The following is a 15,230-nucleotide window of genomic DNA, read 5'->3' on the forward strand; positions in this document are numbered from 1 at the left end:
AGAATATATAGGTTTCAAAAATTTGCATTTTCCAATAGCAACAGTTTCAGCAGAACATGTGTTGCTGGCTGTGGAGGTGCTGCAGCCCTTCCTTTTCCCCATGGCTGCTGCTGAGCAGTGGAACATGCTACTGGAGGAATTTCTAGAGATGCCTCTCGTTATGGTCACAACTAAGAGCAAAACTCCCTGGGAAATCCTGACCTGAACATATGCAGCCTAGTTTAACCAAACATCAGTCTTGCGTTTTAAGTGTGAGAAGAAAAGCTTTCTCCTTTTTCTTTTTTTTTTTCTTTTTTTTTTCTTTTTTTTGTGTGCTTTTAATAGTTCTCAGAACACAAAGACACCCCATAGCTGGATCCCACATGAAAACCTAAAGACTTTCCCTTCAGCATCTGACTTTTTAATGCTATGGCATTCAAGTTAAACATAAGTTGAAAGAACTGATTGCAGGAATGGAAAAACATTGGAGAAGGAGGCTTAAGATTCAAAATAAAAACAACAAAAGTGCATGGGGAAAAGAAAATCAGCCACATTTGTTTGAAATAATTACCTAAATAAGCAATAATCATAAGTACCAAAACCATATGAGAACATGGGTAGGCGATAACAGCTATGTGGAAGTCAACAGAGAGTGATGCATCAAAGGTAAGAGGGCAGGCATGGGGACACTGAAGCACAGTAAGGACAACAGCCTGTTCCTCAAATAGCGAAGGGCAGCTCCCAACACGACCGTTATTACACACAATTAACTGTTGTGTCAACAGTTAGTCACCTGGCAGCAACTGATGAACGATCATTCACCGCAGCAAAAGACAATACGAGGGAAGCTGGACTGCCACCTCCATCACCTGAAGGTTGCCTTGGCTAAGTGGCAGCTTTGCGGAGACTCGCACTTCCTCACGTGCGCTCTCCCTCTCTCAACTCTGCGCTCTTGGAAACAAAAACCATGAGGTGTTTGTGTGAACTGGCGGGCTGCCTAGCCACCCTTGTCAAAATGGCTTGGCAAATTCAAGCTAAGCACCGGATGCTTACACAGGGACCGCTTCTACTTAATGAGCCCGCTTGGTACCCGAGGCATGCAATCTCGCTGCACTCCTGGTTTAACTGAAGGACCGGGAACATTCTGTATTTTGATAACAGTAAATCACTAACAGACCCCACATGCAACACTTCAACATGGTAAAAATTTGGAACATTGACATTCATGATGAAAAGAGCCCCATGCGGTTTTAATGAGGGAATGCGCAAAAGGGAGCTGAACTGTGCTGAGGGACAGCCTTGCGCCATAGACTGACTTACTGCAAGATCTTACTCGCTGTGGAACTAAAGCTGTCCCATCATTGATTGCTAGTGTCACCTTAGCTTTTAACGAAACTCACAAAACCTTGCTCGCTCAGTCTTGTGCTGAGACAGACTGGCCTAGCACATTACAAGGAATTTCTTTCTTAATTTTTCAAAACCTGCAGCAAGCCATTGGATTTCCCCCACCTTTTGCCCACATGAGCAGTAGGTCACAGCCAGTGAAGCTGAGACCTTCACAGTCCTAAGTACTGTGACACTGATAAATCTTTCAGACAACAGGTCAGCGCGGGTGAAAGCAGATGCCCCGATGCCTTTCCCTTGCTAACCTCTTCTTTCTGTCTGCTTCCCAGCTCCTTATTACAACCTGATCTGATTTCACTTGGGACATGGGATCTGTTCCTGGGAGATTTGCTCCAGGCGGAAACAGCAGACCAGTGTGGTACAGGGAACACTGGACCTCCTTTTTCCTTCCTTTGCTTTAACACATCCCTGAGGTGGTGCAAAATCTCACCTGCCTTCCTGGCAGCTCCCTCTGATATAGACCTCTGCTCCAGTGTGGTCCACCCCTGACCCTCCCTGCTGCTGGGCAGGTCTCCCAGTCCAAGGAGGAGACCAGGATAGTGGAGCTTGGCTTCTGCCCTGCTGCCCAGACCAAGGAGACAAGGAACTACAAGAGCATTAAGCCCCACATCATCATCATTCCTGCACTGCTCTCCACATAGGCATGGGCCAGTCTGGTGGAGGACCAACCTAACTCCATCTGCAGACTTAGAGCTGAATGAGGTGGTGGCCAGAAGCTGAGTGGAAAGCCCTGGCTGTGTGCTTTGGTGTTGGACCAGCTGAACCCACTGCATGGCTCTTGGATACACCTGCTGTGCTGAAGGGCCTGGTGCTGCATCAGTGCTCTCGCAAGAGCATCAAAATCCATCACCTTGCTGGCAGTGGTTAAGCACCAAGCGGGATTATGGAGCATTTTGCCGAGTCAGGCTAACCATTATCAGCAGACTGAAATGATTTGTGAAACTGGACATTTGTACTGTGGAACAGTACAATTTTTTATGCGGTGTCCTGTCAACACAGTCCTTAAGTATGTCAGGGATCGGACAACTTGTGGCCAACAGCACAGAGCAGCCAGATGTGAGCTACAGTGTAGTTTGTCAGGCTAACGTAAAAAGCTGGTCTGCCTTTCTGTTTGAGACAAACAAACAAACAAAAAAAAGCACTATTAATGGTTCCTACTGCAATGCCAAGAATGACACCAAGCAGGAGAGAAAATCTGCTCAAGTGAGTCTGGAAACTGTTTTAACCAGGAACCAAATACAATTGGGTGTTTTTCTTAATGGAGTGCTAAGCTACATTAGCAAAACTGATGTGACTTTGCCAATGTGTAATCGTATATAAAAGCCTAATGTAACAACATTTTCAGAGCAGGGAAAAGACATTTTTAAAGCTATCTTGGAAATGTTAAACAGACCATATTTGTAGCAATTCATTCCTAACATTCTTCATCTTATTTCTTCTGGAATATACACGTTCCTGCAACCAGCTGACAGAAAGACACAGAATAGTTCTAAAAGAACCTCAGATAGGCTTTCACCGCAAGATTGCCTGGGAGCAGGGTTGCTCAATTTGCAACCTGTCGGAGCGGTTCACCCTGCTTACAATCAGCAGCCTCCTCTGCAGTGGACATCGTGGCGGGCTGGATTGGTTGCTCTAGAGGTAACAGTCCATTCCCAGCCACCACCTTCCAAGAGGAGGGCAGGAAGGAGGACACCCACCATCCACCCTGCTTAGCAGCAGGACAATGGTGACCCAGGGGTGTATCCTGCACTTGCATCTTGCAGGCATATGCGCAACAAGCCCAGCGTTTCCAGACTGCTCTGCGCGGGAAGCAGGTTGCACACAACCGTCTCATGGCCCCACCATGGCTGCTTGGCCAGAAGGGCTGACCCCTCGTCTTTGTGGACCACCTGCAGTCTCAGGTGCTGGAGGTGAAGCCAATCACCACAGCAGGTTTTCACTCTACAGCTGAGGTAGGGAGCTAAGGACGTCTTCAGCAGGCAAGCACATTTTCACATCTTCGCTATTTTAGGCATCTACTTTAAGGAGATGAATTGCACCTAGATCCCATCTTCCTCCACTAGCCACAGAAGGAGCTTTGACTATCTCAGATGCAAATAGCTACTGTTACTCAAAGTGATCCCGCCCTGGACATCGTTAACTCCCTAGCTTCAAAACTCAGGCACACAAAATATGTGAGTAAACTAATGGGCAAGTCTGAGTTACCAGGCCAGAGATGACACTTTCCAGGCAAAGGAGTTTGGTTTTGAATTCACCTTGGATAAAAAGTAAAAAAAAAAAAAGGAAGAATGTGCATGATTGTGCAACCTCACTGGTTGTCTGGGATGGCGTGTGCTACTGCAGGCAATGTTTGCTGTGATCTCTCGCCCTGTTGGCCTCTGCCATCCAGTGAATGAAGTCACTCGGGCATTGGCTTGTCAGTTTTGCTGTCACAGAGCCCAAGGCTCACATTTAGTAAGATTAGAAAACCTGTGCTTCCCCATTCCCCCCTTCCCAAAAGCAGCTGTGTTGAAAGAAAGGATCAGTACTGAAGAGCTGTGATTAAAATTTAAAATCTGACCTCACGGATATGCTAAATTGTTCCAATCTCTTGGTCTTGCAGTCAGCAGGTTTTTTTTTTCTTTTTTATTTTTTAAATTTATTTTTTTATGTGGACAAGATAAATCTTTTCTCAATGAAATAAAAAAGTTCAAAAAACCTGACTTAATTTCCATAAAAAACACTACCAAAACTCCACTAAAAATCCAAAATTTTAATCTTGGAACAATGACATTTTTACAAAGAGATTTTAAAGATTGAGTGTACATATTCACAAAAGCAACAAACTAAGGCATATTCTCCATAGCCATGTTTATAAATTAAAGACTTTAAAAAGCCATGTGACTTGACCTCATTTAAACCTTGTAAAGATACAGGCATTAAAAATTTTAAATGCTTGACTTATTTTACATGTAGTAGACTGTCGGTTCATACAATTGTCATGAGTATGAGCTAAATTAATTTCAAATCACTGAAATAAATACTCTAGTAAGAGCATGAAGCTTAAACATTATTTTAAAGTGCTCATTAGAAACCAAACATTTCAGTTATAATTACGAAATGCTATGGATATTACATTCCTTATGTATCGAGTCTGAAAGTACAGTATGTACACAATCTACAGTCTTGTCTTTATAAATAGGAAATAATTTATTTATATATCTCAAACATGACTAGTAGTTGAAGGGAAGCTTGGAAGACAATTTTGATTTGGCCAGAAAAAGGAAAAAAAAACCAGAACAGTCATCCCATACACACAGCTATCAGAATTCTGTATCCCAACCGCTGCCATTTTGGCCAATCTCCTTGACTAATTCTCTTTACACCCACTCACAAAACACCTGCCAGTCTACTGCCAGTAGACAATTACAGCATCTCTTCTAACAGAATTGCATGGGTCTTTAGAACTGGGCAAGGCTGCTTGAGAGAATATGTAATGAGACTTAAGTCCCTTAGTTAAACAGAAGAAATATGCGCTGCAATGTATTACAGTTTGCAGAGATAAAAGAACTCTGAACTAGACTGTGAAAAAATAAAAATTTGGACGGTTTTTATTTTAGTTTTTGAATGAACTGTAGTGCTTATAAAAAAATAAGACAAAACTAATTAAAAGGCATCTGTGACAAATTCAAAAGCCTACATCAGTTGTCTTATAAAGCCCTAACCAGCTCCTTTCAATCCAGAGTCGCAGTGTGTTTGCTCGTCAAGCCTCTTGTCTGACAGGAGCTAATCAGATGTCTCCATCTCACTACCAGTCCTCTGCGATTTTGACTTAACAATTTTGCAGCATGTGGTATTATGCTGTGCACAGGTTAAGCTTGTTTCACACTAATACCAGGTACCTGTGGAATGTTACTTTTGTACCTCATTGTACTCCCCATGGCACACACACTTTTCAACAATCCCCCTAAAAGTACAACATGACAAGCTTTAAAAAATACAATCAATCTTAAAACACAAGACCCACGCGCGTTCATGGAAGTCAAATAAAAAAATATTTAACTTCCTCTTGCTGCTTTTCATTTCTCAGATGCCACGAAGGGCAACATTCTATTTTTTTCCCAGTCTTTTCACTGATTTTGCAACTGGACTTTGTAATTTTCAGGCAGATATAAGAGTATACCCACTCACATATAGTAACATGATTACAGTAAAACCAAAAGCCACAAAATAAAATAATGGTGAACATTCTATAAGCGGAATTTTAACTTTTGGTCAACATTTCTGCTAGGCTAACGGCAAAAATAGGCTGTACAAAATCACTTTAACATCTGTAGGAATAAGCTTCCTGTTTACTTTAGCCTCCGCTTAGTGTGTGGTGAGCCTGAACTATGCAATTTCTTAAAAGAACAGGTAGACAGGAGATTGTAAAACTATATTTCTTCCCTACTTGTACCCGTTAGAAGATATCCCCTTGCAAAACAACATTCACGTGAAAAAGTTTACTGTGGCGCTCAGAAGAGTTGAAGGCAAACACGTGTGTCTGGGCAACAAAAGCTGTCAAGGTGACAAACGATTCAATGGACTGCTTTCTTCTCCACCTGCAGCAAGCTTGAGGGTTGTTAGCTTTCGAGGTGGATGCTGAGGACTCTTACGAAGGTTGTCGTCCATCTGCAGAGAAATAATGAGAGCCGGATCTGGCAAACAGTAGAATATAGATTATACAATTAGTCTATTTGTCAGGGCTGCCATCATTAACACTGGCTTGGGGTATTTTTTACCCTGTTATTTCGGGCCCAGCCAAAACTGATGCCTTGGTTCCTTTCCACTCCCAAATATATGCTTAGGTTAGAGCTGCTATTAATGCCATTAGCATATGGTGCATCAAACCCAAGACAAACAGGTGTGCTTCTGGTCAAAGCACTTTATCAAGACTACTGAAGAAAGCAACATTGCTACTTTCTTCTAAGAGGTCAAAGTTTCAATTTTGTGCAATAGCCAAATGCTGCTAGAAAGCAGATCAAAAGTCAAACTGCTAACATCAATGGATACTTCTGCATGTTCAGCGCCTTGCAAGAATAAATCTTTTTCAAATTAGAAATGGTCTGGAGGCAGTGGGTGAATTTAGATTAGTTAAAGATTTCAAAAAGTATTTAAGAAAGAACTTGTTGTAAGACCTTTTAAAGACAGCTTAAAATCAAGCTCTGAATACAAAGCTTTTACATTTTCATAGGAAATCAACCTGATGCCCTGTGCATAACGTGGTATTAAAAAGAGTCTAGTTACTACAGAATAAGCAGAATCAGAGCAGACAGCACAGGGGAGATCTCCAGAGGTTGTCTAGTTCATCCCACTTCCTCGAGGCAGGATCAGCTTTACCCAAATCATGCCTGACAAATGGCTATGTAACCCATTCTTTAAAACTTCCACAGCCACACTTCAATACCACAAAGAGGAGATACAATCAATACCTAATGCTACAGAAAATGATCATAGTTAATGATCTATTTCATACACTGATCTTTTTCAGGAAGAAATGTCTTCTGTCCTTCTAGTTAAAGTGTTCTGCCTGCATCAGAAGACTAATTCTTCACAAATATTTTTCACATAAGTTGTATAGCTTTTGATAGGTGCTGAGTGACAGCCTTAGAAACAAAGAATATAAAGAAATAAAAGCTAGATGTAGAACAAGCAGGAGGAGGAGTGACTGTAGGTTAGTGACTACAGCATTCAGCTGGGAGCAAGGAGAGCTGGCGATGGGTCTTAACTTGCAGGAACCATTTCTGAGTTTTGATCAATACATTTGCCTCTTCCTCTGCTGGGATGTACACTTGCAGAAAGACACCCTTCTTTTCTTGACAAGCACACTTGCAAGACAATGTTCTTTTGATGGTAATAAAAATACTTTTTAAGTACAAGGCTTCACTAACTATTCCTTTCAAATGACATAATATTCTTCCTGTCTCTCTACACAAAGTAACTAACTAGAAAAGAAGCAATTAAAATAAAATGTCCGTTGTACAATTGCAGTTGCCATGCAAGAATATCTGTGAACAAGTAACCACAGTGAAGCAGGAAAATTAGAGACTGAAGCAAAAGTAACCTTTTCAATCAAGTTGGATTCCTTATTTACAAGCTGTGTGAGTTTCTGCAGATTAGCATCTGCTGTATCCTGTCCAGCCGGAGAATGGCCTGGAGAGTGAAGGTAGAAAGATGAAGAGTGAAAAGGTATTTACAAAAGCTTTTAAATCCTTAAAAAATAAACACACACTGGAGAGAAAGTTCATGCAGTATTTTTATCCTAAGAAGAATTTAAGTGGAAAAGCCATTCCGTGTGAGAAAAACAGAAGTGCTAAGCATGAGCCATATCATAGATAGAGGTGCATTTTGCCAGTGCTTGACAGAGTCTAAAACCGAACATTAACCCTTGCTTTTAATTTTCAGCCCTTTCTGCACAACTTTGGAAGTTTCTTTACTTCATTTCCCCACAGAATCTCTAGCATAAACTACACAAAATCTAATTCTGCCTTGGCTCACAGATGGAATCCTGGAGTCCTAATCCAAACAAGGCTATACATGACATAAGGAAATACAACTTACCTGAGACAGTTAACCTGAAGTAGCAAGTTAAAATATCATCACAGAATCGACACAGATTGGGAAGCTGTTTCAAATGCTCTTGTAATTGTACTCTGGGGAAGCACACTTTATAAATCGGTGCAAGAAAACCAAACACAAAGGCATCCAAGGTGGTAGGCCTGAAAAGAGTGACAAAACAAAACCAAAACCCAAAGTGACTGAGGTAAGACATTAAGACCTCTGCAACATAACCATTTTCTGTGTATGTCAAACACAACTCAGGACAGAACATAGTCACCTCTTCTGGCAATCCAGCTTTTCATACCAATCTGGTAAAAGCTTTGTACAGACTATCTACTGGTTTCAGCACCTCTAAACTGGAGACATGCTGGCAAGCTGAAACAGTAACTAACAGCATGAAAATCCAGTCATGCTGTCACATACACTGATAAACAATCCACTCTGAACCACAATTCTGGCACCACAAAAAACAAGCTGTATGCCAGGGGACCAGGATCCTCTCTTATGCAGTGGTCCGACTTCAGTGGCTGAAGTAAAAGATCATCTTTTTTAGGACCTGTTGGCACTATGTTGTTGGCAATTACCTGCTTCCTGCTCTGTGTACATACCACAGGAAGAGGAGTGTTCCCAGACCTACACCCTCCTCCCACGAAGGCAGTGGTAACACCTTAGGCTAAAAGTGTTTTTTCTACATACAAACACAGGAGGTGACATTCATTGGCTAGAAAAGCATTCTCTAGCACTGCACTAACTCATCAAGCACCCCACATTTTCTTAGCAGCTGTGGGCAGCACCTGCCTCTCTGTGGAAAAACGCATGATAAGAGAGAGATCACATTGCCTTAGTCCAAAGATCTCGTTTGTGCCCCGTTTGCTCATTCAGATTTATCTGAAAAGCAGAAAGTGAGACATGAAAATACTGTGCAACACTTTTAACATTCTGGCAGGTTAAAAAAAAAAAAAAAAGTTGTGTTCACAGAGTCATGTGGTACCTGTTTTATTAGTCATTAAAAAAAAAAAATTACACTCACGTATGTCCAAAGAAAAACTGAGATGTTCCCAATCTCTTCGACAGGAGATTTAGGCACTCCTTGGCATCCCTGTATATCTGATGAGACACAAGACTGTCTAAGAGCCCTAGGTGTGGCAAGGCTGGTATGCACAGCATCGTTCATCATTTGACACTGTGCTAGGCTGTTTCAGTTCTGGTCTTTGACAGCAGCAACTTACAAATTCTTTACTACACAACACATACCTGTGCTTCCACTTCAGTGAGACTGTAAGGCGGAGGTCCTCCCCTGGTCAGCAAGATCCTGTTCAGTGCTTCCCTGGACATCTTTCCAGGCAGATACAAACTCAGGGGGAAGGGAATCCTTGAGGCAAACCATGGCTTTGTCACGCTGCAGTAATTTTCAGCCTCAACCCAGAAAGTGTGCAGCTGTATCAACACAAGGAAAAATATGACTAGAATTTGAGTAAGGATAGTAGACATCTCTTAAAAGTTTTGTGTAAGATCTTATCAGAGAAGCAGAAGCACCAGGAATTATTATAATTTAAGGCAATGAGGCTCCAGAAAGGATGATACTAATCCTTTGAGTGTATGAGTATATAATTAAGGCAACAGCTACCTTCCATATAAAGAAAAACAACAAAGATATTACACAGACCTATACACATGTGCATAAAATTACATACACACTCATGTTTATGTATATATATACACACGCACATTTATACACACACACTGTACATAGAAAATACATTAGAAAAAAAAAGGCAGGCGTACAGGATCAGGTTTGAACTTTCTAGATTTTTTTTGTGAAATTTTATATAAATCTTAAAATAAAATATATTATGAAATCATGAATGCGAAACCTTGCGAGTCAGCTGACGAGGCTAGCCTATGATATCATCTGGTCAGAATATTTTTTCCTGTACAAACTGAAGTGAAAGCCATTTGAGAGATTCAATGTCTCGGGATTTTTATAGCTCTACTATATTTACACTAAATTAGTGAGGGCATGCGGCTACATGTTATTTAGAACTGAAAAATGAAACTACAGATGGGTATTTTAATTTCTCAAAAGTTCCAACCAAACAGTTCAAAAGGCTTCTGCAGTTGTGCACCACATATCTGACATACCACATCTTACTCAAAGCTTTTTCAAAAAAATCAAATGAAACAAAAAACAGCCGCAATAAGCTGTTTTCAGGATGCTGTTTCCCAAAAAGCATCTAAAAGAAAAAACATTCATAGGTGCCCTTTTAAAATGTCTTTCATGAATTATTATTACTTCACACCCCACAAACATACACTTCTTTCCTTTCAAAAGTTGCTAGGCGGTATTTCCAAAGTTGGACTAAAAAGGCAAACACATTCAAGCCAAGTCTATGGCTAAGCGACTTTAAAGTCCCTCCCATTGAGCACCTCCTGTAGCATTCACTGCCAAAAATTATGACCATTATGAAGTATTTCTCAATATTTACCAGAGCAGGAAGCAGTTTCTCTTCAAGCAGTGCAATATATGCCAGTGTATCAGCTCCTTGTTTTGCAGACAATTCATAATCAGCATTATATTTCTATGAATTAAAAAAAATTAAAATACGAACTACAAATAGCGCTACACAGAACTTTCCAAAAAGATGATCAATGTAACCCGAAGTTGATTCAAACTTAACAGCTATCAAGTTAGTAAATATAACAGCATTTCTGGGGACAGAAAGCATGTGCTCACTAGAATTTACTTCTTCAGGCCAGCTATGTTAAGCCTCCTTTCTTCTCCCTTTTCCACTTTTCCATTCTTAGATTTTTGGGCTCCCCCTATTCCCAAAATAACTCTTTGTCGTGGTTTTGGCCGGATTGGCCAATCAGAATGACAGATGGCCCCTTCCCTCTCTCTCCAAAGAGAGCCTTGTGTTTCCTTCCCATTGCTTTCCAAGCAACTGCCCAGTGATACAGAGGCAATTTTTCAGTACTTGGGGATGTAGCAAACCTCTAGCAAGTCCCCATCTTCATTTTTGAAAAAACATCTAGCACTTAAGCTGGTGTAAGCATAAAAAAAAGTCAAGCATTCCCATCTTTTGCTTTTAATTACCATTCTAAAAGTTTAGAAAATGGATGCTAATATAAGGGACCAAATGCACAGCTAAATTAATGCAGTTACCGCTGACTGAGCTTTTAATTCTGACCCTGGACCCTTTTAAGATATATTAAAAAGGCTGATAATTTTTTTTGGGGGGGGAAGAGATTTGCTTTATGAATCTAGAAACAAAGGGTCAGTGCTGACCCTTAGATACCTGAAAAGAAAGCATATTATTGTTATACTTTAACTCAAAGAGGATTTTCTTTCCCAACATTAAGGAATCTTTGGTATTCAAATGGCTATGAAACGTCTGAATTTTAAAAGAAGGGTCTAAAATCCCATCCCAAATGTACAGTTTTCAGATTCTGTTTTTCTCCCCCCAAAGATCTGAAGTTTCACTAACATGGCATTCATCAGATAATCTTCTCGACTAGGCAGGAACTGAATTTCTAATGTAAAGGCAGAATAGTGGGTTGGAGGACCATCTTAGAAATAAAAAGATGCTGGCATGCTTTATTAGACATCTTTGTACTTTATGAAAAGAAGAAATAGTATAGCTTTATTCTTTGTGAATAAAACATTAAGAGATCTGCAAAAAGCAAGCGAGAGTTGACTACACAATAACATCATGTGCATCAAGAAACGCTTGCAGACATTTTTACGCTACTAGCTATAGAAAGATTAAAAAGAATGTTGTATATATTATCCTTCAAAAAAAAAAGAGCACTAGGAGATGACTACCCATTTAAGCAGTTAAAACCACATGTCCCAAACTGTGATATTCGAGGTCTGCAAAGCCATAATGACATTAAAAATGTTATAATTAAGAGCAGGGTGTTCAATGAGAAACTGCTCAATTAAGGCTAGTTTGTTGTCCTTTTCAATGAACAGTTTTCTCCTGCCTATTTTTAAAATCTTTCACATAACTAACAATCAAACTTTCAAACAGCAATCTGCTATCCAGTATTTTGCAATTCTCATACATGTATGAAAAACAGGAAAGCACTGGGTCTGACCTGAGTTCCAAGTTTTGGTAAGCCTCTATCAACATATACAAGGGACATGTAGAGTCACTACAAGGCAGAGAAGACAAATCTTTTGAAAGAGACCCACCTGCTTTCTTAAGAAGTTTAGTATTTTTGCTGGCTGAGAAATAACAATGTCTTCTGATATCAGGACTGGTACCTCTCCTAGAAGGCATAAATAATATAGTCAACAATTTATATGGATGAGTTCTAACATAATTAGAAAGCTATCAGTGGCTTCATTTACTTTCCTTTTCTCCATAGCATGCTCTGATCTTCCAACCATGTATTCATAAACTATGTTTTACATAGCAGGGGAGTTCCACCAAGGTCACAAATACATTTAATGTATTGTGGCCTTCACTAATAACAGTACATTAAAAAGGGCTCACATCAAATCAGACTGAAGCAAATGTCTTCTGCTAGATTTATGATACTTTGAGAACCAGGCCACTTGCCTGGATTTCAGACATTCATCTTAAGACAAAAATTCCAACCCAGTCCAACTGCCCTCTCAACTCATTCACCTCTGGGCCTCTCCTTCCTTCTACTCCACTTTTTCCCTGCCCTTCCCCTCCAAATCCATTTTAACCACCTGTTTTCTATAGCCTTGCTACAAATACTGCCCAAGCTACCACTGCATAACTATGAACTGTTACAGAAAAAAGTATTTCCCCTCTGCCAGAAATGTACTGGTCAGCCTTTACTCATCAGATTGCTAGACCAATGACTGTAGAGTGTAAACTCTGTAACAGGGGCTATCTTATATTACGTTTGCAACATAATTGCCACAATGAGCCTAAGACAACTATGCTGCTAAATACTATTAAAGTATCAATTATCAGCAACACTTACTACTTGGATTTTTTTTTTGTACGGATTTTATGTACTTTGACTATGAAGAAAGGCAGTGAACTTTTGGCAAGTACAGCCACCTAGTTCTCAGTATTTTCTGCTAACACAAAGCAATACACTGAAAAGCAAGAGTCAAAGGCACAACTTCTGCATGGATACAGTAATGCCTAAACTGATGATGGAGTAAATGTAAATGACTTGTGTAAAGAGTGCTTTAACACTGCAGTGATTTTACCTCTCTGGAATACACCAAGACAATAACTTAAATGCTGAGCAAACAGACAAGCAATGATTAGAAGTATCCAACATGAAAAAGTCTTCTCTGATACGTTATCATCAGCTTCTCTGGCAAGAATGCTGTTAGTCAAGCCCTTTAACTCAGCACAGTACTAAACATCCCCGCTGGTCCAAGTTATATTCTCTGAGACTCACACTCCACTTCAAACTGTACCAGCCCATTAAATCACATATAATTAAACACTATTTCCATGCACAAGTCTAGTTACTATCATTATACATACACAAAGTGCAAAAAGCTTAAAAATTTGCTTTTGCTACAGCATCAGTTTAGACTACCTGACAGAAACGCTTGGCACCACAGCTTTATTGACTGTCCGCTGCTTCACCCACACATATTTTAATAAAGTGTCCTTTGAGGCACTTTATTTATGGGTCCCATTATTTTGTTCCCACAAATTCATCACGCTTGATCCTGTAAAGTCATTTATCGACGTATCGAGAAAGCAGGAAGCCTTCAGTGGGGTGGGTTACACTCATGAACACAGAACCAACGCAAACAGAGAAACTGGAACCCGCATTTCTAACGCGGCTATGATGAGAAGAATACAAAAAAAACATGAAGACAGTACCTTTCGGAGCTCTCCAAGAGTTACTTATCGTATTCACTATCAAGGGAGCACCAGAAAATTTGGCATAAGCCTGCAATAAAGATTGGGGGACAGAGGGGGGGAAAATCCAGTCACTATGTGGACAGAAAGCGTAAGACAGCACTTTTAAAAGTTGTTTTAAACAGCTTCGGGCACTGAAGACCGACTAAAAGCAAATGCGCCTGCCGGCGCCTTTGCTTTTAGTCGGTCTTCAGTGCCCTGATGGTGTTTCTAGGACAAGCCGCCCGCCGAGGCCGAGGCCCGGCAGCCCTGCGAAGGCACGACGCCCTCAGCAAGGGCAGCGGCCCGGCCCACGGCTGCGGAGGCGAGGGAGGGACGCCCCGCTCGGCGGCCAGGCGGCTCACTGTCGGGAAAAGAGCTGGGGGTCGCGCCGCCCCGGCAGGACAGGCCCCGCCGCGGCCCCAGCCGCCGCCGCCTCCCACGCCGGGCCCAGCGCGGCGGCGGCGGCGGTGCGCCCCTCGCCCGGCACCGGCCCGGCGCCTCAGGGCGACAAGGGCGGGCGCGCCCCACGGCAGCGGCGCCGCCTCTCCCGCGGGGAAGAGCCAGGCAAACCCCGGGGAGCCCTCCCTCCCTCCCTCCCTTCCCCCCAGGGCGGGTGGCGGCCGTTACCATGACGGTTAGAGACTCCGGGTGCAGGGAGGGCAGCCCCCAATCGCCTCCCCAGCAGCTCAGCTCCATGGGAGCCGCCATCTTGTCCGCCGTTCCGCGCCGGCCCGGATAGCGCGGCGCTGCTGCCCTCGCATGGCGGCGCCCGAGCGCCCCCGGCCGCCCCTCGGGAAGGGGGAAGGCGGCGGGAGGGGCCGGCTCCGTTCCCCGGGACCGTGTAAGGGTGTCTTGCCCTCCCGCGGATCCGCTGCCAGGGCTGCCCGGGAGGGAGGCGTCGCTGAGGGGAAGAGGCCTGAAGCCGTTGCCTCGTGAGGAAAGGCCGCCCGCCCTCAGGCGCCGTACTTGTGAAACAGGGCGGGTTAGGCCGCCGCGTCGCTGAACCCTAACGCCCCCGGCTCTGTTGTCATACACGGAGCTGTGACTTTCCACAGGAGAAAAAAAATAAAATGTGGCTTTCGATCCAAGGTGGAGAGCAGTTGTCAGCAATTTGGCTTCAAAAGTAAGGAATGCTGGTCAGACGGTGCCAGTTCTGACCTTACCAGTGCTAACCCATTCGGTGTGGGGTTTTGTACTGTAGACCTTTAAGGGCATCAAGTTGTCAGTTGTTTCGTTTCAGCATTCGTGCAGACGTGCCAGCAGATGTGCCATGGTACATCTAAATACTAAGCCAAGTAAAATGTTTCCATCCTTCCCACACAAGGAAAAAATATAACAGGCTGACTTGAAAAAACAAACAAACAAAAAAACCCCAAACCAAAACAGAAAACCAAACAAAAGCACTGACCACCCTTA

General features: G+C 42.3%; 1 protein-coding gene across 5 annotated transcripts; it reads right to left on the minus strand.

Annotated features, from left to right (window-relative positions):
• Window positions 1-4,115: 4,115 nt before the first annotated feature.
• Window positions 4,116-14,599, minus strand: MTX3 (metaxin 3). Of its 5 annotated transcripts, none has more exons than XM_054185525.1 (9): window positions 14,442-14,599; window positions 13,794-13,863; window positions 12,158-12,234; window positions 10,449-10,541; window positions 9,217-9,399; window positions 8,993-9,069; window positions 7,963-8,120; window positions 7,466-7,554; window positions 4,116-6,033 (listed from the first exon to the last, which is right to left on the minus strand). In XM_054185525.1, the coding sequence occupies exons 1-9, from the start codon at window positions 14,520-14,522 to the stop codon at window positions 5,923-5,925; spliced, it is 939 nt and encodes a 312-aa protein (XP_054041500.1). In that variant the 5' UTR covers window positions 14,523-14,599; the 3' UTR covers window positions 4,116-5,922. The 5 variants fall into 5 exon arrangements, with proteins under 5 accessions (XP_054041500.1, XP_054041501.1, XP_054041503.1 ...); XM_054185526.1 differs by having other exon boundaries at window positions 4,116-6,059; XM_054185528.1 differs by lacking the exon at window positions 10,449-10,541.
• Between the last annotated feature and the right edge of the window lie 631 nt (window positions 14,600-15,230).

The sequence above is a fragment of the Rissa tridactyla genome, chromosome Z (assembly GCF_028500815.1).
Source record: "Rissa tridactyla isolate bRisTri1 chromosome Z, bRisTri1.patW.cur.20221130, whole genome shotgun sequence".
Taxonomy (NCBI): Eukaryota; Metazoa; Chordata; class Aves; order Charadriiformes; family Laridae; genus Rissa; species Rissa tridactyla.

Coding starts and splice junctions, on each gene's coding strand:
- MTX3 (XM_054185525.1), bottom strand. CDS start 14,522: ATGGCGGCTCCCATGGAGCTGAGCTGCTGGGGAGGCGATTGGGGGCTG. Junction 13,864..14,441: donor CGGAGTCTCTAACCGTCATG/GTAACGGCCGCC, acceptor TCTTTATTGCAG/GCTTATGCCAAATTTTCTGG. Junction 9,070..9,216: donor TCACTGAAGTGGAAGCACAG/GTATGTGTTGTG, acceptor GTGTCTCATCAG/ATATACAGGGATGCCAAGGA.